Genomic DNA, 26,470 nt, shown 5'->3' with positions numbered 1-26,470 from the left:
CTTCCCGTGACTAACGGCATTTTTTGATTGTCATTACAACATGGCCAAAATAAAAGAAACTCTCAAAATATATGTTTTTAGATGCTTGTCGACACCCCTAGTTCAATCGTAGCTTGTTTTGTCTAGGCGGCATGTTTAGTCTTCTGCGTGGCACAAATAAAAAACATGACACTTTCAGAACATCAGGTTCTGTATACCAACACTCATCAGATCAAAGACAACCGTCTGAATAGCTTCCAGCTTCACGTCTGTTCACAAAGACAGCATCGTTTCACTTCAAAAAGGGAAGGTAAACGAGAAGCATGGCGTTGTGAATTTCCTCGCGAGCACCTGTTCTTGCAAGGGGTGCCTGTGGTGAGACAAACTCCCTATTTGACTACAGCTTGTGGCAACACTACATTCAATTGTTTTCACAGGTCTTTTTCGAAGAGCACGCTAAAGCTGTAAGTGTGATGCTTTCCCTGATGAGTGCCTTTTAAATTGTTCCATCAGTGCTGTGAAATGCAGGGGCAATTGCTCGACCCGGCAAAGCACCGCTCGACACACTTATCAGCAAATGGCAAACAGCGCGAGCAGAGAGATGCTATCATAACACTGTGGATACCTGGAAAATGCATTGCACTGTGTGACATGATTTTGAGTTGCAGAGTTGCATCGCACGGATTAACTGGCGGGCGGAGTGAAGATGTAAATATGGAGTTATCAAGGATAGCATTTTTTCTGTGACGGAAAACCACTTGTTTAAACACAAGGGAGGGTGGAAATGGTTGAGAGTATTTTTTTTTTTTTTTTTGCAGAAAACATTTTTATTACATAATTTTTGTTCAAACACATAACCTTTGCTTTAGGGTATCGATATAACTTTAAATATTTCACTCAAAATGTACATTCTACGGAGCCCCTAAAGGGTCATGGTGGTGGAAAAAAGTATAAGATGGGAGGAGAAATAATAAGTCAATGCTTTCGCGTTCCCTCGCAAAAGCATTGACTTATTAGTCAATGTTTTGCGCTCCCCCGATGAACTTTTAGTTCGCTCGCAACGTTTGGATCTCTTTGCGAACGAACGCAAAGTTTCTTAGAGTAACGCAAAAGAATTGACAAATAATGTTTCCTCCATCTCATAATTTTTTTCTTTATCATAATTTTTTTCTTTATCATGTACCTTTAGGGGCTCCGTAACATTCTTTCAACATTTAGTCACGCGCTCTCTCTCTCTCTCTCTCTCTCTCTCTCTCTCTCTCTCTCTCTCTCTCTCTCTCTCTCTCTCTCTCTCTCTCTCTCTCTCTCTCTCTCTCTCTCTCTCTCTCTCTCTCTCTCTCTCTCTCTCTCTCTCTCTAGCACAATAAAAGAGATATTATGTTGAATTTGCATACTCTTCTTTTTTAGAAAAGGGCAAAAATACAAATGACACTAGTGTTATTTTAGTATTATTTATTTTGAATAAATAAAATTAAATAAGATTAAATATAAAACTTACTTTATTTCACCTAATTGGCAAAGCAACGTTTCTCATTTTCATTTAGTAAGATGAAGTACTAAAATAACTAAAAATTAACTAAAACTAACAAACTAGATAGACTTTTTTTTAACGACTAAACCTTCAATTAAAGTGAAAATATAAAGCTAAAATCTATATCAACATATTAATGCAAATATAATACCATGAGTTTTTAAGAAAATATATATTTACTTCAACTTCAACTTAATGAAAATTCGAAATGTTGTCTTGGCAGATAAATTAACTAAAATGTTTAAGTTTCTCATCTAATACATACAGTGTATATATATATATATATATATATATATATATATATATATATATATATATAATTTTATTTCAACAAGTTATTGCAATATTTTTAGTTAATAACAACACTGTAAAAAAGTTGTTGCCTTAATTTTGTAAGTACAATAAACTTGTATGTTTAAGTCATTTCAACTTAAGTTAAATTAAATTGACTTAAAAATTTGTTGAATTGTGTATAACTTATAAAAAAAGTTGAAAATAGCTTATTTTGATGAGTTAAAGCAATGTAAAAACATATGATATGACTTATTGATCATATAATTTTACAGCGTAAAAAAAAGTGTTCCGAAGTCAAACGATAGCTTGGTGTGAAAAGAAAGCTATTCTCTAATAATCTCATACACATTTGAGTTAAAATAAGTGTGGACGTGCGAGTCCAGGCTTGATGTCAATGCCGCTAAGAAACAGATTTTGAAAAGTTGACATGTAAAGAAGAGCAAAAGTTGACATGTTTCATTTTTGGGTGAATTATTCCTTTAATGCAACAACAGGAAGCGTTCTGTCATGGAGAGTCCAACACCTCAAGGCATTTTTCTCCATAGAGGATTCATCTCTCCATACATGCCTCTTGCATCCACAGTGCTCTTTATATCATTAGTTTATGTCCGCCACAAAATATAACACCGTAGGGCTTTCATATATTAATCTGGCACTGAGATCAACCCCAAGGCCGGGCTGGGTGGAAAAGCTTGCCAGCTGGGTCAGTCTGTGTCCAGGCCTCTGGCTGGGTTCACAATCCCCAGTGAACAAAACCAATCCAGACTCTGTTGTGCTCTGTTCTGTCTCCACGCGCACCCGGCGCCATCGCTATCAAACGTGACACAGTTTCGAAGAGACCGGGGAGATGATTTTCTATTATTAGAGCGATGTTCCTTCCATCCATTCAACCTGACATTACTCTGAACAGGAATACATCGCAAGCACCAAAGAGGTTTGCTTGTGCAATCTAATAAAAATAGGGTGTTTCTTCAACTTTGGGCTCTTTTGGGCTTGTGGAATGATTCCACACGTTCCACGCTCTTATTAGTTTGCTTAGTTTGATCTAAAAATGTCCAACTGTGTGTATGTGTACATTTGCCTAAGGGAAAATCCAGTCATTTCAATAGGAAACTGTTCAATTGGGAATTTTGAATGAATGCAAAACATTTCCCCATGCAGATTTGGCAACGGGTTAAGGTTTGTCACCTGGAATTTTAAGCAAAATTTGGAAACACTTTATTTGACAGTGTCCTTGTTTCATGCACTTACAATAGTAATAACAGTAAATTATGCATAATTACATGCAAAAAAAACCTCAACCATATCCTAATCATACCCAAACCCTATAGGAAGTGCATGTTGTTAATTATTATTACCCAGTACCTAAATATATAATTACACTGTAACAATGACACCTTAAAATAAAATAACCCAAAATTTGCTACTGTAACCATACCTAAACTCCTGCAAAATTTCTAAATTTTACACTTTATTAGTAGCGTCCTGTGTTGGAAATGACACTTTCAACATTTTTTAAATAAATGCTAAGGCTATTTTCATAGCTAGCTTTTTTTGTGTATCCTAAATATACACAACAAAATAATATTTGTATATATATATATATATATATATATATATATATATATATATATTTAAGAATTTTGCTAAAATTGCCGCTCACCTTGGTAAAGTATAATGCAAACTTTAAAAAACTTTGTTTGGGACAATATTGATTGTCGTGGAAATATCACCACAACTCGTAATTTGTCTAAAAATGGACCACACCATAAATATTGAAATAGTTTATCATTGTATCATTTATGATTGTTTTGTTAATAGTTTATGATGTATTTTCATATTTAACATATCAAATCTGGGCCTGAGTCAAGGGTAAAACTAGACAATCTAAAATAAAAGCTATTTAAAAAGTAGCAAAAAAAATATGACGAAGACATTACACAAAGTTTACAAGGCACAATCCATGGAACTTGATTATACTAGCTTTCAAAAGTTTGGGATCCATAAAATTTTGATTTATGCATTTATTTATTTGTTTATATATTTAAGAAATATATACCTTTATTTAGAAAGGATACATTAATTTGAAAAGGGACAGTAAATACATTTATAAAGTTGCAATTTCAATTGCAAATAAAAGTTAATTTTATTTCATCTACCCGTAATTCCTCAAATAAAGACCGGTATTCAAATAAACGCCGGGCCTCTGATAGTGGCCGGGGGCGTGGTCAACGCGGACAAATAAAGGCCGGTCTCAAATTAAGGCCGGGGAAAAAATAGTGTGAATAGGTACACTTTAAATGAGTGTACACTCAAAGACGGACGCGCTCAGCGCTTGTCATATATCACAACTATTCAGTGTTTTTAACCACATGTTTATTTTAGGTTTCAGACATTTAAATAGATATGATTTATAGCAAAACAATAAATTTATAGTTTGTAAAATACACAATGGTGTCTATGGAAGCAGCAATAACAATCCATTCAAATATATTTGGCGACGTGTTTTATTCATATCAGATACACAGTGTAAGTAACTATAAAGTTTACTCTATTCTTCTCCCAGTTCACCGGCAACTTACTTTCATGTAGCTATTTCGGGAGAAACTGAAGAATTCACGCGCTGTAACTTAACAAATACAACAGGAATCTCCGAACTGTGGTGCCCATCTCACGTTACAGATCAAGATCATTTATAAAGAGTTTTAAACGACAAAACAAACTCACTTACACGGATTTGAGAGTCAGAATAGAAGATAGTTGATGACATGGTAAGCAAGTTTGTTAATATTTAGAAATAAAAGCGCTACATCTGTCATACAGCGCTATTTTGGCTGTGGTGAACACGTGCCAAGCATGACGCGTCACCATGGAAACTTGGCTGGCGGGCGGGCGGGGATCGCGAATTAGAAATAAAGGCCTGCCTCTAATAAAAGCCTGCTTCAAATAAAAGCCGGCTACCATCTGCAGTTCAGGTAAATAAAGGCCCCGGCCTTTATTTGAGGAATTACGGTATTCATCAAAGAATCCTGAAAAAAAAGGCATAACAGTTTCCTCAAAAATATTAAGCAGCACAACTGTCTTCAGCATTGGTAATAATCATAAATGTTTCTTGAGCATCAGATCATCATATGTGTGTGATGTGTGCGATATATATATATATATATATATATATATATATATATATCAATCAATATATATTAGTGTTACTTATATATATATATTTATAGTAGTTATTAATTATTTAAATTAGATTAGAGGTGTCAAAAAGTACCGATTCCGGTAACGGAACTTCGGCATTCTAACTGAAATAAATTAAGTTAAAGTTGAAATAAATTACTAAAACTAAAATTGTAAAAAAAAAAAAAAAAAAAATTAAAGCTAAGTGGAAATATATATAAAATGCTATTAAACATGACAAAACCACAAACCAAAATGACTAAACCTTCAACTAAAGTTAAAATGAAAACTGAAAATATAAAAGTAAAATCTAATTTGTTCATTGTATTCTCGCGCTCATCGGATTCGTCTGTGATTGGCTACACAAGGGTGTTTATGATTCTGCTCAACGGCGTCACCATTTAAAAGATTTCAGTACCGTTTGGTACCGAAGTCGGTACTTTTTGAAAACTCTAAATTAGATTTTACTTTTATATGTGTGACGGGAGACAACATTATTTCATTAATATTACCTTTTATAAATAAAGAAAATAATGTTTAAAAATCTCAATGGACACTCCTGGCATAATTGTGCAAGTGTCTATTTTTGAGCCTCAGATCATCATATGTGTGATGTGTGTGATATATATATATATATATATATATATATAATTTTTTTTAATAGATGGACCTTTTGTGTACAAGAAACTTCTTTCAAAAAACATTAAAAGATCTTACCGACCTCAAACTTTTGAATGGAAGTGTTTAACATAAACAGGAGGGAAAAATCTTAATTGGAGTCTTAAAGTCTTATTGAAAATCAACTCATAAGCTGCCTGTAGATAATGAAACACCTCTAAATGTTCAGCGCAAAGTCTCTAAGTGTCAAGACATGTTGACACCTCAAGAATAAAAGTTAGCACCCCATCACCAGAATCCACATGAATACTGGTCTATGTCACACAACAATGAGAGATGTTGGTGTTCCCTGGATATCATTAGCATTATCGTCGTCCCCCCCCCCCCCCAAAAAAAAACAATCAATCACGCCGCAATCTTACCATCAATAGTGGCTCTTTTTGGCAGGATGGTGACAGCGCCGACGGCGGCATCCTCGAGGCCTTGAATAGGGCTGTTCTTGGCTCCCCAACTATCCGACCCAATCCACAGGAAATGGCCCACTTGATCCGCTCTTTTACTGGCGTTAAGGATCCCCCTGCGAACATTCCCACACATGGAACCATTACCCTGACATTGAGGCCCTCTGTGACTCTTCAAGAGAGCAGGAGAGCAATTGCAATGGCATCCAGATCGAATCGTTATCGAGAATGAAATACAAAATAGCAATTTTGAATCGGTTGGAGGATTGATGGCATGCTGATGTCATTAATCAATACCCTTAGCGCCTGAGCTTATCCAGCAAACAAGATATAAACCCCTGAAGTGCACCCTTGAGTTTTATCTAAGTAATAGCTTTCAGGCCAGCAGAGTATTGACTTCTTGTCATCAACAACTTTTACATTGTTATTTTTGGAGCTCAAACGGGAGCGATTAATTGTTTGAAAATGGAATTTAATGTAGCTCTATCTTGCAATTTCCTGTCAACAGCTTACCGAATATCTTCGTCGTACGCAAAAATAATGACCGCCCGGGCATGACGTGTCTCCAGCAGCTGTCGGATAATCTTGTCAAAATCAGCCTGCTTGTGGTCATGAGGGATCTTCAGGGACTGAGCGATGCAGATTCCACCTAGAGGAAGAAAAGAAAGAGGCACATGAGTGAAGCCAGTGACGCATTTAACCCTTGTGTTATGTTGCGGGTCAATTTGACCCGTTTCGATTTTCTAGTTGTTGGAAATACTGGTTAACCTTTGGGGTTTTTTTTCTTGATAATTTGTGACTTTTTCTAATTTATCATGATGAACATGGATGCAAAGTTTCAACATGCTGATGTGTTTTGACATATACAAACAAAATTACTATTACGTTCGTGATGTTCGCGGGTCAATTTGACCCTCATAGGCAGATATTCAAAAGCAACTGTACAGACACAAAATAAAAACATTTATTTTCTGTATGTAAGGGCACTTCAACTCCAGTTCTAACGTGCAAGTGCATCTAAAAGTGCTCTAACCCTAACCAAACACACTTGAAAAAGCTAAAATCACAGTGTTTAGAATTATTAGCAAATTACAGATGAAAATCTTTGTCAGACACAGATAGTAAAATAAGCTCTCATTTCAATATTCAATATATCTTAAAATACCTAGCTTTTAACCAAAACTTTTATGTAGGATTTTCAAAGGCAGCTTCACAGAGCCAAAAAATAAATAAAAAACATTTATTTGATGTATGTTTTTGTTATGTTTGGTTTCTCACTTCCCAGTGAGTGAATAATGAAACTAGGGAACCAGGTCTTAGGAAACTAGGGAAAGTTAACTTAGGAAAATTAAAAATTTTCATTATACAGCAAAATTGTATTGTTCAGTTACGATGTTTTAAAGCATAAAAATAAAAAATAAAAAGTAAAAAAAATGTATATGCAAAAAAAGTCAGTGTACTGTTTATTGTCCAATTTTGTCAAAAATTGGTTTAAAAAATGGTTTAAATTTTTTTTTTATAAATCACATTTTCAGATATAATGTTTTTGTAATGTTTGACCAATGTTGATATAAAAAGTTTACAGTTTGTATCTAATTCTTTGTTGTTTTTCATAGTGTGATTTTTGAGGAATTGTATTGAATCCAATTAGGGTCAATTTGACCCGGTCCATAAAGGCTGTACACCAAATTCGAACAGTGCACAAGGGTTAAAAATGGACGAACATTCCCCTAACGTTAAATGGTTTCCATTCGGTTATTTTTGGTGCCAAATAACAACATTCCATGAATGTTCTCTGTCGGTTCCTATTTGGAACCAAAATTAAGCTTCTTAGAATTTTGAAGGCAGGTTTTATTGTGACAAGCTAAAGAGAATATAGAATGTTTTCTGTAAAAACTGTAAAAAAGAAGAAAAAAAGTTGCTGTCTTAACATCTTAAGTACAATCAACTTGGATGTTTAAGTCATTTCAACTTAAAGGAGTAGTTCACTTTTAAAAAAACTTTTGCTGATAATTTACTCACCCCCATGTCATCCAAGATGTCCATGTCTTTCTTTCTTCAGTCGAAAAGAAATTAAGGTTTTTGATGAAAACATTCCAGGATTTTTCTCCATATAATGCACTTTACTGGGCAGCAAACGGTTCAAGGTCCAAAAGACAGTTTCAGTGCAAACTGCAAACTGTTCAAATGGTTTTAAATGACACCAGACGATGAATAATGGTCTTATCAAGCGAAACGATCGCTCATTTAAAAAAAAATATAACAACGTTTAAGTTTTATAAGCTCACATGCTCGCCTTGCTCTGTTCTGTGTGACTCTCCTGTTCGAACTCGTTCATCAAAATGAACAAATCTTTTTCCGAGTCAATTTGTTCATTTCGGTCGTTAAATTAATCAAATGACTCGAAAAAAGATTTGTTCATTTTGATGAACGAGTTCGAACAGGAGAGTCACGAACGTGCATCAAAAACGTTTGCACTGAAACTGTCTTTTGGACCTTGGACCGTTTGGTGCCCAGCAAAGTGCATTATATGGAGAAAAATCCTGGAATGTTTTCATCAAAAACCTTAATTTCTTTTTGACTGAAGAAAGAAAGACATGGACAACTTGGATGACATGGGGGTGAGTAAATTATCAGTAAAAGTTTTTTTAAAAGTGAACTACTCCTTTAAATTACATTAAACTGACTTTAACACATTAGTTGAATCTTGTATAACATAAAAAAATAAATTGATTAACTTATTTTGATGAGTTAAAGCAATGTAAAAAAATATGTTGCCATAACTATCTTATAATCGTAAGCTAGTTTTATCATATAATCAGATCATATAGTTTTTTACAGTGTGGTTATTTTTAGGTTTTGATTTGATATCCATAAACTAACCTTCCAATAGAACCGACACAGAACGTTCATCATGGTTACTTGTAGGTTTTATTTTTATAACCATAATCTAACCTTCCCAGAAACAATACAGAAAATTACATTTATAAAATTTAGTGCTGAGCTAAAATAAACGTTTGTGTTTACATAATATGTGTGTATAATTATTTTGTATATATAAATGCACACATATGCATGTATATATTTACGAAAATGTGTTATTTATATAAAAAATATTTTATTTATAAATAATATAAATTATGTATAAATATATATATATACAGTATATACATGCAAATATTTTTTTAAATATTTTTTAAAATATACATGCATATGTGTGTGTGTGTGTATATACCCCCACTTTGAAGGTAGGGAAGGGTTCGTGCCCCACCTGTCCTCATGCAATCGCCCCAACAAAATGTTAATAAACTAAGCTTTAAGTTAAAATGTATTTTATTAACATGACATTTTAAAAACATAAACATGACAGTAGCTAAAAATAATAATGCAATTGTGTTTGTATTTTGCCTCTGATAACATCAAATTCAGAAACGGAGAAAATAAAAGTGTGGACTAAATGTGCTTTGCTTTATTTTGTCACTTCGCAAACTGCATCCAAAAAGAACAAACAAAATTGAAAAAGAATAATAAAAATCTCAGGGTTTTTCCTGGCTCAAAACGAGGCGGAAGTGGTAAAATCCTAATAATGTACGTATTTTAGGAAATTTTACAATAATAATTGTATTTTGTATTTTTCGAAGACTATCATATAAGCTACTGTGTTTCCCACAGTATTTTGTGTGTGGTGTGGACCTCTGCACCCGGGTCCGGGGGCATGCTCCCCGGAAGAAAAGTTTGTACGTTTTAAAGATAAATTCATAAATATGGTGCACTTTGAAAGTTCAAAATTAAGTGATTTAATGTCTGCAATGAGCCTGTTTTTTAGTAGGCTACACATATTTTCTGAACCAGAAAATCGCCGCTCACCGCTTGACATCACAACTATTCAGTGTTTTCAACCACATAATGTTTATTTTAGGTTTCAGACATTTACATTCACATAAATAAGTTATTAAAAAGCAATACATTTAGAGTTTGTCAAATACACTTATGTCTATGGAAGCGGGAATAATATTTATTTCCATTATAATTAGACGACACGTATTATTCATATCAAATACACATCGTGTAAGTAAATTTCAAGTTTACTCTATGCTTCTCTCAGTTCACCAGCCACTTAACGTTACTTTCATTTCGGGAGAAGTGGATAAATTGACGTTTGTTAAATCCAACAGGTCCGATCCTCTAAAATCCGGCATAAACTAATGCCCATCGCGTATAGCTCAACTAAGGTGTTTAAACAACAGAACACATACACTTGCTCATATTTGACAATCGGAATATCAGATATTTCCTGCTATAGCCAACACATTTGTGAAATAAAAGCAGATAATCAGTCATTCAGCGCTATTGTGGCTGCGGTGTGACAAGCAATGACGCGTCACCATGGAAACCATAAAGGGATATGATCTAAATAACGGGCGCCTCTAAAAACTTTTAAACTTACGTGTGAAAAGGTTAAGTAAGGCTTCCATTTAAATGTGTCATTGTTTTGTTTTGAGTTTATGCTCAATAAATAAAGGAATTAATAGAGATGGGCACAAAAATTACCACATTTTCTCCCGTTTGTCGCGCCCCACTTGTCATGTTTCCATTCCCCACCAGTGGGGCGCGCCCCACACTTTGAGAAACGCTGATATATATATATATATATATATATATATATATATATATATACAACATAATTATTTTGGATGCGATTAATCACGATGAATCATTGCCCAACACTAATAAAATTGCATCCATATCTATTTACGACCCCTAAAATCGAAGACTTTCTTATCTGGGAATTTGCAACGAACAGCACTGCTATGGAAAAGTATTAGGATATGTCAGAATCCATCAACAGTTCAGCAGGTTTTGAATCAGATAGAAATGGAATATGTCACTCTCTTATATCAACCCATTCCCTTTCCCATTTAATATATGAATATTCTACGTGATAGACAGGATCACTCTGCTTAGGAACAACAAAATTCAAAGCTTCTTGGCAGAGGTGTAAGTGAAAGTGAAACACAGCTTCCTCTTTTTTATTTGCAGGTTGATGACGAGTCCAAATCTCCCCGGTGATTTATCAGATAGCCGACATCAATATCTGGGTCCGTTCCTGTTGCCCCGGAGTGGCACTTTTATGAACTTGGCATCGGAACATTGGAAATGCGATAAAAAGGGACGGACATACGATGTAAACCCATCGCAGTCGCTTCAAAACACTGGCTTTTCTGGAAAGAGAGGCACCAAACTTGGCATCACTCCACGTTTGGCCCGATCAAATCTCACAGCAGCAGCGCTCTTCTGTTTCCCGTTCATCGCTGTGTACTTGGCCTTGGGAATGTTTCCCATTATCTGGAATATTCACTGGGGAACCTCATACTGTTCTACCATTCTGAGATAGATGAATGCCATGGAGCAGAATGAATGCCAGGATTGCGGATGTTTATTGCGATTCAAATGCGTTTCATGAATGCAAGAACACTTTCACAAATGCTAATGCGGTCTAGACGGGTCATCCAAAATACATGATGACAAAGTTCAATCGCAACTTGGTGTGTGTGAATCATGAAAAGGATTACATGACAGACAGATTCACTAGCACATGCTTGAATCCCTTTAACTGATTTATTAAAAGAAGCAGCTCAAATGAGTCATTTGTTCCTGAATCAGACTGTGTTGCTCTTCTTCCCACCGTTTTAATTCATTACATTGCATTAATTCAGACTGCAATCTTCCAACTCTGGTGCAATATGATTTATTTATCATTGAATATGATTTATTTATCTTTTTTTGCAAATCAGTGTGCGTGAATCATGAAAAAGTATAATGACGATGGCAGATTCAGTGACTGATTCGTTAGAATGATTCAAACTGACTAACTTGGGAGTACTTGAATCCATTTGACCGAAGCAGCTCATAGGAGTCATTTGTTCATGAATCAGACTGTACTGCTCTTCTTCACGCCGTTTTAACTCATTACAGTACCTTAATTCAGACTTCAACTTTACAACTTGGATAAAACATGATTTCTTTATTATAAAATATGATTTACTTATCTTTGTCTTGCAAATCAATTTGTGTGAATCATGGAAAAGTATAATGACACTGACAGATTCAGCGACTGATTCGTTGGAATGATTCAAACTGAATTTTTTACCAGAACCAATTAAAAGAATCAGCTCGTATGAGTCATTTGTTCATGAATCAGACCCTACTGGTCTTGTCGTAAACCAGTTTGTGTGAATCATGAAAAAGAATAATGGCATTGATTGACACATTTAATGACTGATTCGTTAGTATGATTCAAACTTACTAACTTGAGAATACACAAATCCCTTTTACCGGCTGATTAAAAGAAGCAGCTAATATGAGTCATTTGTTCGTGAATCAGATTTTACTCAGTTTCTTTCTAATCAGCATTTTATTTAGCATCCATTTACATTGCATTAATTCAGACTGCAAACTTACAACTCAAATATGATGTTTATATTATAAAACATGTTTTACCTTTGTTTCATACATCAGATTGTGTGAATCATGAAAAATAATATTGGCCGACAGATTCAGTGACTGATTCGTTAGAATGATTCAAACTAACTTAGCAGTACATGACTCTTTTTGATCTGAACTGATTAAAAGAAACAACTCTTATAAGTCATTTGTTCATGAATCAGACACTCCTGGTCTTGCGGTATGATTCTTTTTCAGCCCACGAACACCTTTCGTTTTATTATGATTTTCCCGCCCTTTTTACCTCCATTCCATTAATTCAGACCACAGGCTTAAAGCTGAGGTAAAATATGATTTCCTTATTATAAAATATGATTTCTTTATCTTTGTTTTGCAAATCAATTTGTGTGTAACATGAAAAAGAATAATGACACTGACAGATTCACTGACTGATTCGTTCATTTGATTCATACAAACTAACTCAGGATTCTTTTTGACCATTTTACACATTCAACAAATCAATACAACTAACAAATTCAATGCAGAAAACAAGTCAGATAAAAAAAATGCATAGAAATTTGTTATCTCACACTGAAGTCAGATGATTTTTCACACTGACAAGACCGAAACGGACTTGCTACGAGTGTTACATAGAAAACATAATGCTATGATGGATATGTCATTTCCTGCTGTACTGTACCTCATCAGATTAACCCGCTACACCTCGAAAGGAAGTCCGAAACCTGAACCTTTCCGGCCTTTCGAGTTGAGTTAATGCGATTTAATTGATCTGTCAACTAATGTTAACTGACCAATTAGGATCTTCGGAAGCATGTCACCAAGTGGCAAGACTCGCAGTAAATTGACACGGACAGGCCCTGCAGACACCAATTATAATTAAATCCCTCTTAACCATGGGTTTCAATCCCAACACGTCTTGGAAAATGCACAATGCATGCTGACAATGTATGCAGTGTGAATCACCAAAGCGGATACAGCCTGTGTTTTCCCTATACAGCATGCCGTGAAATCCTTGAAATGTAATCCAGCCATTGTTTACGGTTCTCTCTCTTTGTCTATTCACCAACACTGGCGTTCTTCTAAGTCGAGATATGTTTTAAGTGTGTTGGTATGTCATCATTGTTAAACCTCTGCATATCCCGGTCATTAATTCCAGCCCTATATCTCTTTGGGCAGTTTTAAAAATGAAATTCCAGTCACTCCAATGCAAACTTTAATTAACCTTAAAAAATGAAATACCTTGACGTCTTATCCACCCGGACACATTTACATTTGTATGTATCTAAAGCGATTTACTGTCCAGTACATTCAAGCTGTACATTTTATCAGTGTTTGCAAGGCTGTGACCCTGGCGATGCATATGTGCTGTTCTGTGATGAAGTTGATGGAAAATACCGCAGCATTCTGTGCAATGGATTTAAACTCGGTGAAATGTGTTCAACAGGGCTGCTAGCCTGGTTAAAACCAGACCATTCTCAGTTGTAACTGAGTTATGGTCTGGCAAAGCGTCATAGACAAATCATTTCCAGAGGGGCGTCACCAACGGACGTCGCGGATAGACCTAAACCCAATCAGAGCGATGAAGGAGATGACGTATGCAGAGCGGCGGAGAAACATCTCCGAGTGTTGTTCTTTGCTCGGTTTTTAACAAAAAGGAAACGTTCAAATATCTTAAAACAGACGCGATAGCTGATTCGAACGAGTGATGTTCGACGGCGGCATCCATCTTTGTAATGTAGGCTACAAAATCTGCTTCAAAATCCCAGCGCTGTCGTCATCGTGTAAAGCCCGCCCCAACGCTTCTGATTGGTGCCGCGATTTCGACGGATTGGAAATGGGCTTGAATGAGCTCTTTGCCAGACTAACTTTCAGAGCAAATCTAAATTTGCCGGAAGTTGTCTGGGTTTTCCCAGGCTACAGGGCTGCAGTAAAATAGCTGAAATATACACACCTGTGAAAGACCATCAATTAAATCCTCTAATCGCCTAAAACTAAAATCACCTCATGATTTTTACAGCTTTTATTATGATTATAATGATTATGATGATGGTGGTGGTGATGATGATGATTATTATCATTATTAAAAATAATAATAATAGTACAATAATTTAATAATTATTTGTAATTGTTATTAAAAAATAATAACAATAAAAGCTGTAAGCCAATAAAAGTTGTAGTTGTTGTTGTTGCTATAATTATTGAATGTCATTGTATATTGAATATTGACACCTTGTATACTGCCGCTATATTATAAAGCAATAAGCACAGTGATTTTGTCATGATTTAGGGGCCGTTTACACGACACCATAAAAAAATAAATAAAAAAAAAGTAACACTTTTTATGGGTTTTGCCCATTCATTTACACGACAAATGAAAACACAAACTTTTAAAAACGGGTATCAAAGCTCAAGTTTTTGAAAACGATAGCGTTATCAACTCCGTGTGAACTACAAAAACATGAATTTGTGAAAACAGTGACATCATGCGCATGTGTATTACGTGTTAAAGGGATACTCCACTTTTTTTGGAAATAGGCTCATTTTACAACTCCCCCAGAGTTAAACTGTTGAGTTTTACCGTTTTTGAATCCATTCAGCCGATCTCCGGTTCTGGCGGTACCACTTTTAGCATAGCTTAGCATACATCATTGAAGTGGACAAGACCATTAGCATTTCTCAACAAAAAAAATGACCAAAGAGTTTCGATATTTTTCCTATTTAAAACTTGACTCTTCTGTAGTTACATCGTGCACTAAGACCGACGGAAAATGTAAAGTTGCGATTTTCTAGGCTGATATGGCTAGGAACTATACTCTCATTCCTGCGTAATAATCAAGAAACTTTACTGCCGTACCATGAGTGCAGCAGGCGTAATGATATGACGCAGCACCTGAAATTAGGCTACCTTCCGTCAACACAAGGGAACTATTTTCAGGCGCTGCGTCATATCATTACGCCTGCTGCTCTACCGGAGATCGGCTGAATGGACGGCTAAAACTCAACAGTTTAACTCTGGGGGAGTTGTAAAACGAGCCTATTTCCAAAAAAAAGTGGAGTATCCCTTTAAGTCTATCGACGTGTAGTGTTTCTTTACAAAGTGACATCGCCACCTACTGGCCTGGCATGAAGAATAGGCCTACAGTGATTTTTAGTCGTTTTATGTGAACGGGATTTGTTTTGACAATGCCGTCTTCTGTACGTGAAAAACACTTTTCTAACTTTTCTATTTTTAGTACATAGTTGCCGTGTAAACGTGCCCTGAAAGGTTAAGCACTTCTAGTCATGGCCAAGAACCAGCCTTAGCAAAATCGCTGTCAAATGTTTTGTCAGTTAATTAAAAAAATGTCACATCTATAATGGTTATTCATTTAATATTACTGAATAAACCAATATAGCTACAGTAGGTTACACGTATGATATTAATGTTAAGGGTCAGCTCAGGTAGGATTCTGCATGTTGGGTTTTTACGGTGCATGTTCTTAGCTGGAAAGCTTGCCTCAAATTTTAAGTGGCGCTGACAGTGCAAGCTCAAAGGAGATAAAAGTGAACAGACCCGATAAAGTAAAACCAGGTTTAGTAGGAGGACTCTGACATTTTCTCCAGGCCAATACTGTTATTCACATCCATAAAGCCGGATGTCACTCCTAAGTTCTGGAGTCGATGTCTAACAGACTGTAGTGGCTTGACCTGGATCTAATTCCTAATCTTGTACCGTCAGAAATGACCACCGTAATCCAGGGCAAACCTCAAGGCGCAAGGATTTCCTCAAAGCAGACCTTTTTCGATCCAAGTTCCCTTGATGAGATTTTTTACATATGACAAATAGACATAACTAGCGTACAAATCATATACCAACTACAATACATAACTTAATTAAAAAAATGTTTAGTTTCATAAATCATTGTAATCACTTATAAATCCACTCTGAGAAATATTCACTGGAGTAAAAATTTGACAGTTGTCCCACTCTCTCCTATTTAAAAAATGAAATAAGTGTAATTCTGAATTATTTATGTAATGTATATTTACAGACATGGGACAAAGACTCTTGTGGCTTGCGCCTTGTTTATATAAGACACAATGGAGTGACCAACAAATGTTTGATTTTTGAATTTCCAGTTTTTCTTTCTGAGCATAAACGTAAGACAAATGTGTTTATATCAACATATTTTCTGATTCGTTACAAACCAACACTAAACCCTGAATCGTGCCTGTCGTCGCTGGAAGAGGGTGAACAGAACACCATTTTGATGAACAGCCTCTGGTAATTGGCTCTTCGGAGATTGTTGACGCCTCGTCTTTTCATCACGGTGCTTCAACAGCCATCAGAGACACTCAGCCAAGTAAATGTTTGAGATTCAAGACACTTCCCGTCATTAGGGGGTAATTTGTGCTACACGAATGTGGAGAGGTCTGTTTAAACGAAACACGAAAATGAGGATTTCATTCAACATGCAATCATACGCTCGGAAGCAGGTGGATTCAGGGTGAAGATCGCAACGGAGATGGTGTGCACTGCAAAAACTGATTTCCCTACTCAGTATATTTTACAGTACTTTCCAGTACAAATATCTAAACATTCACAAACATCAAGATACATTTACTTGATAAGCAAAATGACTTGGGAAATCAAGATATCTCCCAATAGGGTAAGACAAAGCATCAACACTTAATTTTGATTTTTGAAGGAAGAGTTTACCCAAAAATTTAAATTATCCCATTATTTACTCACCCTCAAGCCATGCTACAGTAGGTGAAGATCACTTTCTTCTTTCAGCCTAACACAATCAGAGTTATATTAAATAATATTCCGGCTCTTCCAAGCTTTATACTGGCATTGAAAAGAGCCTGGGATTTTGAAGCCCAAAAAGCGCACCCATCCATCATAAAAGTGATCAATACTATATTCTATGTTTTGCAGAAGAAAAAAGTTTTTACAAAGTACATTTGAGGAACAACATGAGGGTAACATGAGTAAATTATGAGATTTTTCATTTTTGGGTGAACGATCCCCTTAAGCTTCATGCATTGGATCAATGAGCAACATACTCCAACATATAAGCGCTATATAGTAGGAGATGGCCTACTGACATAACTAATAAGCATATCTGTGTGATGGTAGCGAATTGAGGAGATTAAACCCCAAAAATTAGAGTTAATCTGCTTGGTGAATGAGGCTGGCGAGCGAGCCGACTGGATTTCACTTACACACATTGATCTTGCTCTAATCCCTCAAAAAAAAGCCCATTTCCCACTGATTGTATCGCTGCGGCCCAGTCCACACTGACATTTCTGTTATTTCAGTTTGTTCATGGTTGTGTTATGGTGTGCCTTGATCTCAGTTTATGGGTAGTTTCTACTCAGACACACTTAAAGATTGCTTACATACTGGTGTATATATATATATAGTCAAACCAAAAATTATTCAGACACCATATATACTTTTTGATATTATAGTGAGTGCAGGACACTATAGTTAATTTATGAAAATTAGGAATGCAAGGTGTCTGAAAATGTTTTGGTTTGACTGTATATATAACCTACTTAAAAACAGCTTGACATTAATTGAACTACTTTAAATGATGAGTAGGCACTGCTATAAGTTCTCTCAATCTAATTCTAAAAAAAGTTGTTCTCTAGTGAATGGTCAATGCTCCATCAATACAAATTTCCAATGGCAGCTGTTTGCGCGAGGTTGCGCTTAAAAGAGTGTGTGGGTTTTGGCTGCTACTCAGTTTTGAAGATATTAGACACCAGTCTCATAAAGAACTCTTGTTATTGCCCATCTTGGCACTTCAAGGATGAACGGCAAAAATCTATCAGTATCATGAATGACAAAATATTGATCTAGGCAATCATTTTTAGGTTAATTCATGTCTATTCCCTGGCCAGAGCAATGGCCTGAAATATGACTTCATTCCAGGACTGCTAAATCTAAAAATTACACATGGAGTGTCAGAACTTACAAGGTCAACCTTGAGATCCGGGCTAAACTCTGGCAAGCTTGAGTGATCCGGCTGCAGTAGCTAAATCGCAACTTCAAGGTTGTAATTAAAATTGCAGGGCAATTCTACGTGCCACTCAGCGAGCCTCTCTATCATACGGCCTTACAAAAAACTCAATATCCGCGGTGTGAGCCGGCGCGAATCCAATAAGATGCCCCTACAGTTACTCATTTGTGTATATTGGTAAGATGGCGTAACCAATCAAGATATCACATCGTCTTAAATGGCTTTGCGTTGCGTGTTATGTTGATTTGTGGCTTCGAGGGAAAGTTGTTTGCAAGGGCCAGCAATTAATCTCTATTGAATATGTAACAAAGGCGAACCATTGCGAGGCTGCGGGCAGAGAAACTAAGATCTTTCATCATCCTCTTGTCTCCCATTAAGAGGGTGAAGCTCCGGTATCTTCATCACTACAGGCATAAATGATCCACTTCAATTCTGCTCTCAAAACTTTGTGATTCACAGAGCCCAGCATCTCTTCGACTTTCTTCAATAATACAGTCTAGACTTTCCATTCACCATTGCTGACCTAGAAAACAGTCGAGCAAACTGTGCCTCAACAAAGGCAATTTGTTACGACGCACTCTGTAGACTTTGCGCACTACTTATATTTACACACAGACAAGATCATCAGGGCAATCTATCTTCGTTGAGGCACCTCACATCAAGGTGCATGGGGTTGTTTTCTAGAAATGCAGAATAGTGGTAGTGTATGAACAAAAAGGAAAGACCCAATTTCTGCGCAGTCAAAATATTAGTGATTCATCGTCGGCCAATATTGGATTTGTCATTGTGGATGCTCACTTCCCTACTTTTACATTGACCTTTTAAAAATAAAAAAATTGACTTTGACAAATTAACCTTTGCTGTCTTCGCCATTCCTTTAAAGTGGAACTTCAACCCGATTTGTATAAATGAGCAATGCTTAAACATTCTCTGGTTCACCTAGACCAAAAAAATCAGGTTTATTTGTCAGCAAAATTACTTCAGGGCTTTTGTGAAAACTACAGCATTTTTGTTTCCCTGCCCACGGACAGTCAGATCGGCAGAGGGTTATTAACAAAACAGTTAATGTAAGGATAGGTTTATCACTGCAACTTGTATCGTATGTTGTCTACTCTTTAAACAGCATTATGGTAAAAACGGAAGACTGTTGCAACAGCATTCTCATCTGAACTCGACGGCATTTTGCTTAAAAGCTACACATTGTGTTTGTGGTCATTCAGTTTGAAATGTTGACAAGAAAACACAGAGGTTAATTTGATTTTTCGTTGCAGCGTTCTCTCCGTATTTACGATTCTTTGCGACCTTTAGCCACTGCTTACTACGTGCTAGATCAGACAAGTCGATCTTGGAAGCATTTTAAGTCGATCGCGAAGAGTTTTCAAAATCAGAGAAAAAACACCAATATTTGTATTCATTATTATTTATTAATTAAAAATGCACCATGTGTGAGCCTACTGTGTGTAGTAAATGGTGTCTAGGGGATGCGGAGGCGCGCGCGCCGTTACAATGACGTCATTTTTGGCTCATGCGGACGCGTCGAGTATAAACAAGGCTTCACGCTTTAACCAGCTCAGCCACTTCACACTACGCTCACATCAAGCTCTTCAAGCTAACGATACGCAAGCTAACGAAACGATGGCACAACGGTGAGGGAGTAGGCTATTGCTAGTTTGAAATCTGCAGGGGTTTTCCTGCATAGACAATTATGAGGCGGCCGCCTCCGTCAAATTTATAGTTAAGAAACAATATAACGTTATAGACTACACACGACCAGAGTGCTGTTTTCCTGAATGCAAGCACGATTGAAACCAAGATATTGATTTCATAACAGTTCAATAAACAAATAGTTAAAATTAAGTTACTTACATTTTTAGACGTTATTACTGTTTTTGTTCTGTTTCAGCAGCGAAAATAGTTCCAAACAACAGAACCAGCGCATCTCACAGCAACACTCATCCATTATTCATTACTGAAGGATTCAGCGTTTTGACCTAATCGCTGGAGTCAAAGATTCAATTAACGTTACCCATTATTAAACCGCCTCATTCTGAATCAATCAGCCGTTTGAACGAATCGTTTGAATGAATGACTCAATGACTCGCTCATTAAGACGGCCGCCTGCCGCTTCTACTGGCGGTTTAGTTTCAAAGTATCATTCTTTTCAACATTCCTTATTTGTATATTCAAAAAATATTCAAAACAATCTCATAATCTCATTTAACACAGTTATAATTTTTCAATGTAAATTATTAAATTTGATTGGTAACAGCCTTGTCTTATTATTTTAATTGAATGTATATTGATAAAATGTAAGAATTTGAAATGAAATTTAGAGCATACCAGTACATTAAATAAAATTGCCCCCGGACCCCCCTAGTGTTACGATTTTACCACCTCCGCCTCATTTTGAGCCAGGAAAAACCCTTTATTGGCTATTGTTAAAAGGAGATCTGTGTTTTATGTTGTTGGAAAAGGGAAAGAGAATCAGTGCTGTACATGACTGTTTTAGGCCTGTAATTGATTGATTATTGAGGTAATGAATAGTAGTAGGTCTGTAATTTGTGTGAAAATATTTTTGAAGAATTGAAGGATGACTGTTGTCATAATATTTTGTATGCTAGTTGCACTTACCATTTTGATTTGAAATAGCCTATGTTTTAAAAGGGAAAATGAAACAGTACATTATTGGCTTAGGCCTGTAATTGACTGATTATTGTGTTTATATATGAGTAATAAGCCTGTGGATATATACTTAATGTTATATTACTGTTGAAAATGTTGAATTATAGTTGACAGTTTGTATAGTTATATACTATTTGTATAGTTAAATAAATATTTTCCTAGTGACTAACAGGCAACAAAGAATGTCAAAGTAGAACTATATTGTGGCCTTGTTTTTTCATAATTTTCTGCAAGTGGTAGATCTTGGTTTACATTTGGACTTGGGATGTGATCTTAGGCTTGAAAAGGTTGGTGACCACTGTGCTAGATCCTTCACTGGACACCGAAAGTAACTAAAAGTTTACTTGCACCAGAGAACAATACAAGCCGACTCCATTATTACTAAAAGTTTGTGTTTGTGTACTAAAAGAAGTGTTTCCTACTAAAGCAAGGCGGTATTTGACTCTGGTAAGCGTATCAATAGTGAATGTAAAGCTGACGTCAAGGCGTGTTGAGTTCTGGGTAACTGTGGTGTTTAAACGCCACATTGGGAGGATCACTCTGCCTTTCTGCTAGTGAGTTTAAGGCAGTATTTTGATTTTCTGACGTGATTGTGAAAAATGTCACCACCGTAGGTAATTCCTGCTGCATCGAGAATACCCACAGTAACTCACATCATTGGCCAGGGACAAAACTGAACAATGTAATACAATGTAACAACTTTTATACCCACAGCCTAACACTTAATAAAATATCACACTGCTGAATGTTTTTTAAAAAGTTTTGTATTTTGTTTGGTTTGGTAATTAATGTTAACTTTGCGAGTGTGACTCTCTGCGAGTTAAGTATTTAGCAGAACTCGCACGCACCCTCTACAAAACTGTTCACAAACTTCAACAGTGTCGGTGTCTTTCCGCTGAATGGGTCTCATTCATGAAACACGAGCAGAATGAATTTTTGTGTAAATCGTGTGTAAAGTGGTTCTGGCGTAAATTTTCGGATTCATTAAAATGTTCGTATTTTCCAAATGTTAGTTGGTACACAAGAAATCTACACCTGCTCCCAGCCACGCGTAAATAGTGCGCTTAACACCCGAACGTTTTGCTCATTAATAAGGCTGCATTTTAATTCACCTTAATCGGGTACATATTTGCACAGCATTTTGAAAAAATATTATATATAGTAATTACATACGTTTTTTCTTATTATGAGAGCCAGTAATAGCATCAGCGATGGTGGTCCTTCTCCAGTTTGAATTCTATTTTTCCGAAGTGAACTAATTCGTTTTTTGCTCTCAAGCTTAATGTCGAACCATTTTCTTCTCACTTCTGGGAATGTTCGATTAACAGATGAAACTCCATTAACTGCATCTGTAATATGCTGCCAAGCTTCCTTTTTTGTTTTAGGACCCGATACGCCACTATGTACGCTTGAAAATAAAATGTGGCGTTTTGAATGAACTTCTGATCACAAAACTTCAATTTCTGCATCTGAGAATTTTTTTTTTCATTCGCATTCATGTCATAATATGATGCCCATATATAGTTGTCAGTCGGATTTAATGGGCGGGATTTATGGTAATTGAGAATGAACGTGCACGCGCATCCCATTTACGACTGATTGGAATTCAGTAACACACACACACACACACACACATTTCACTATCACATCTGACGTTTACGAAGTATTTGTGAATCAGAAGAAGAGTTTTCGGGAAGGTCTCTTTACGCGCAAATCACTCGCATATTTACTCGTATATTTACGAATGTTTCATGAATGAGACCCAATGTGTGTCCCACAATCTCTGATTGAAAGTGAAAAATTTACAATGACAACAATAAAACTTCAGTGACATTTAAACGTTTCCAACAAAGAAATGGATCGACTCCTGCCAGCTTGTTGAACATTTGAATATTTTGTTTGGACATGTCTACCATATGATGGCTGAAGCAGCAGCGAGCGCCCAGCACATGACACTGTTTTCATGGTAACCTGGAACATTATGCATAGAGTTCTGCAAAACTAGGGTGAAAACATCAAATTATCATGCAGTGCGATGAAATAGCTTCTCTTCCCCACAAGCAATACCATGAAGAATGTGAATAAACAAAAGGTACGCAGGTATGAGTATTAATTTCAGTACAAGTAGGAGAGGGCGATCCTCCACCCCAGCATGCAAACACAGCAGGAAGTAGCTTCACATTCTCAATAGCAGAGTGGTGGGAGTGGCTTTGGACGGCATCATGCCCAGTGCATTATGGGTGTTGCAGTTTTTCTGTTTGGCAAAAGGGTAGACAACAACAGGCTTTTTTGCTGTTTCCTCTAGTCAGGTAGCACTGATTTAAAAAAAAAAAAAAATCTTCATCTTTCTACTGTATAGGCAGACTTTCAGTTTTATTGAAAATCCATTTTGCCAGCAGTGATAATGTAATAATGTTTAAATGTAACACTTAGCAAATCTCAACATGAATATCAATTTTTAATACCGTACATTATAATGTTGTGCTTCTTAAACTCACTTTTAGTATTTAAAATTATTTATTTTTGTAATTAATTTTGACAAAATGGTATAGAATTTGAATAATCTGACATTGACCGTTTATCGCCATAACATAAAAAAAAATGTATCAGCTTGTCGGTACTGGTCAGGATTGTATGATAAATATTTTTATCTGGGTGCAGTTTTTGGGTGCAAGTATTTACATAAAGGAATTAGGCACGTTTATTTAAACTTTCTGTCAAGTGAAAATATGTTAAAAATATGTTTAAAAAAAAGAAAGAAAAGAATAACATTTTCTGTCTCCAGCCTGTTTTCATTCACTTGGCCTTTTACTGACAAAATAGTGAATGCTATTATCTCATCCTTAAAAAATGAATAATCTCAAAAGCTTGCCCGTGAGCCATTTCCAAACATAATTTTGTGTCTATCACAAATGTTGTATGTTACGCATCCCAGATATCCCCAAATCCTTGAAAAATTAAGAGAATAATGAGATCATTGAACATGGTATATTGTCAAACAAGATTCCTTTCTATGCAAATTAAGCTAGTTATAGATGCGTTGGTTTTTACAAATATCCGCACTTTTACGCAATTAATGTCATGCTATTATTTAAAGAACGAATATCGAGCAGACCTCAGCTTCACACAAATGAGCAGCAACACAAGAAATGCCCTTCATTCTTGTTATTCTTTGTGTTACTTGGAAAGATTAACAATGTAGCGGAGACCATTGAAAAGATGACATGGAAATGTCCAATTCGCACACACACATTCGATTTAGCCTGCTTTTATGCAGCTCATAAACGGATGGATTTCTTTGTGGTGTAAATGCTTTGTATATCATTCCGATTTCCCGCATCATGACATTTTCTACATTCACCATGAGAAATGTGATAAACACCCATTAATTTGATAGCAATTCAACTCAGAGCCAGTCAGAACAGGCAATAAACTGTAACAGAAATGCATTTTTGTTTGACAAAACATGAGATAGTTTTGCCTCTAGCAATGACTGATAATACAATTGCACACCCCATCACAAAAGTTAGTCAACATTTCAAAAGCTGGTTTATTTGAATGGCAGGCATGTCACTGCAAGAAGCCATTATTTTGAATTGCGTTCTTACTGCTTTCTGTTTTGCATCTTAAGCCTGTGGGAAAATAATCAAAAGTCTCACTTCTGAGAATCTCTGACAGGAAATATCAAGGGAATATGTAAAACATCAGCAAAAATGTCAATTACTAGAGACTTTTGTATTCTATTATATTAAGGAAGTAACTGGTCCTTTGGAAGTAGATGATATAATTAAAAAAGTGTCTTTGTACCTTTACAGTTAATGTTTTAATTCATTCTATTGCCTGTAATTTGATTCTTCATTTTACTAGAAAATATTTACTTGAACTATTGAAAAACTGTGATTGAAAAACTGTCATTAATGAAAAAAATAATGGTTTATTTGATAACTATTTGAAGGATGTATTGTATTTTAATTGATTTAATTTCTTCATATTTGTGTTGATTTGTAAAGACATTTTTGCTGATGTAGAGGTTATTGGAGTATATAAAAAAAAAAATAAAAAAAAAAAACATTCTTTACTTTCAAATTTCACGTTTAATTCAATTTGTTACTTGCTGATTCATTGTAATTATTTGTGAAATTTACAAGAAATTTCTAAGTGAAAATTTTTTCTACACAATTTTTTTTCTGGTGTTGCCAACATTTTTAAATTATATATATATATATACTACCGTTCAAAAGTTTGGGGTCGGTACGATTTTAAATACTTTTAAAAGAATTCTCTTCTGCTAACCATGGCTGCGCTTATTTGATTAAAAATACAACAAAAATCAGTTATAGTATTAAATATTATTCCAGTGTAAATCAGCTGTTTTCTGTGTGAATATATAGTAAAGTGTAATTTATTCCTGTGATCAAAGCTGAATTTTCAGCATCACCAGTGTCAGTGTCTTCAGTGTCAAATGATCCTTCACAAATCAGTATAATATGAGGATTTGATGCTCAAGAAACATTTATTATTATTATCAATGTTGAAACAGTTGTTGGTCTGTCAGTTGTACAGTTTTTTTTTTTTTGGATTCTTTGATGAATAGGAAGTTCAAAAGAACAGCATTTGTTTGAAATAGAATCTTTTGTAACATTATAAATGTCTTTACTGTCCTTGATAAATAAAAGTATTGATTTCTTTCCTCCAAAAAATAAAAATACAATTCTCACTGACCCCAAACTTTTGAACGGTAGTGTATATATATATATATATATATATCTGCTAAGCCTCTGTGGTTAGCAATGATAAGTGTTTTTTCAAGATTACCAAACCGAAAGTCCTATAAAAAAATCTAACATTTGGATCCAAACTTACTATAATCAGTATTTTGGAGTTGGCTCTCTTGACAACGCATCCCTCGAGAAGCCACAGTATTTGTTTAGCAGATACAGAGGAAAACGCTCATTAATATTTTACCTGCGTCCCAGGACAATCCTCCAGTGACAGTTGTAAAATCTCCCTGGATCCCATCCGTGAGCAAGCTTTCTGTCAGCGAATCAACAAGGCTCACTTTGCCGCTTCTGCAATCCTTCAATAAAAGCATGTTTATATCATATGTCCGCTTCACATTTTTCATCTCTTTTTATTGCCGATTCTCAGTGTTGTTAAAATGCCACAACCTCATTGGACTGTCCTCTACGGTTTCTAAAACTTTCAATCTATTTTTCATTCTTGAAATGTCTTTCTGGAGAGAAATCAGC

At 35.6% G+C, this 26,470-nt stretch overlaps 1 protein-coding gene across 3 annotated transcripts in view; it reads right to left on the bottom strand.

Annotated features, from left to right (window-relative positions):
• Positions 1-26,470, bottom strand: part of LOC130093560 (metabotropic glutamate receptor 7) — a 216,922-nt gene that overhangs the window by 104,641 nt on the left and 85,811 nt on the right. For all 3 annotated transcript variants that reach the window (XM_056260572.1, XM_056260571.1, XM_056260573.1), the window contains exons 3-4: positions 6,577-6,712; positions 6,025-6,179 (exon numbers count right to left, since the gene is read on the bottom strand). In XM_056260572.1, coding sequence (XP_056116547.1) covers positions 6,025-6,179; positions 6,577-6,712 — 291 coding nt within the window. The remainder of the gene's footprint in view (positions 1-6,024; positions 6,180-6,576; positions 6,713-26,470) is intronic.

The sequence above is a fragment of the Rhinichthys klamathensis genome, unplaced genomic scaffold (genome assembly GCF_029890125.1).
Source record: "Rhinichthys klamathensis goyatoka isolate OS25496 unplaced genomic scaffold, OSU_Roscu_1.1 h1tg000009l_1, whole genome shotgun sequence".
Classification (NCBI taxonomy): Eukaryota; Metazoa; Chordata; class Actinopteri; order Cypriniformes; family Leuciscidae; genus Rhinichthys; species Rhinichthys klamathensis.
The sequence above is the reverse complement of the archived record's forward strand: the minus strand, read 5'-3'. Positions and strand labels throughout refer to the sequence as shown.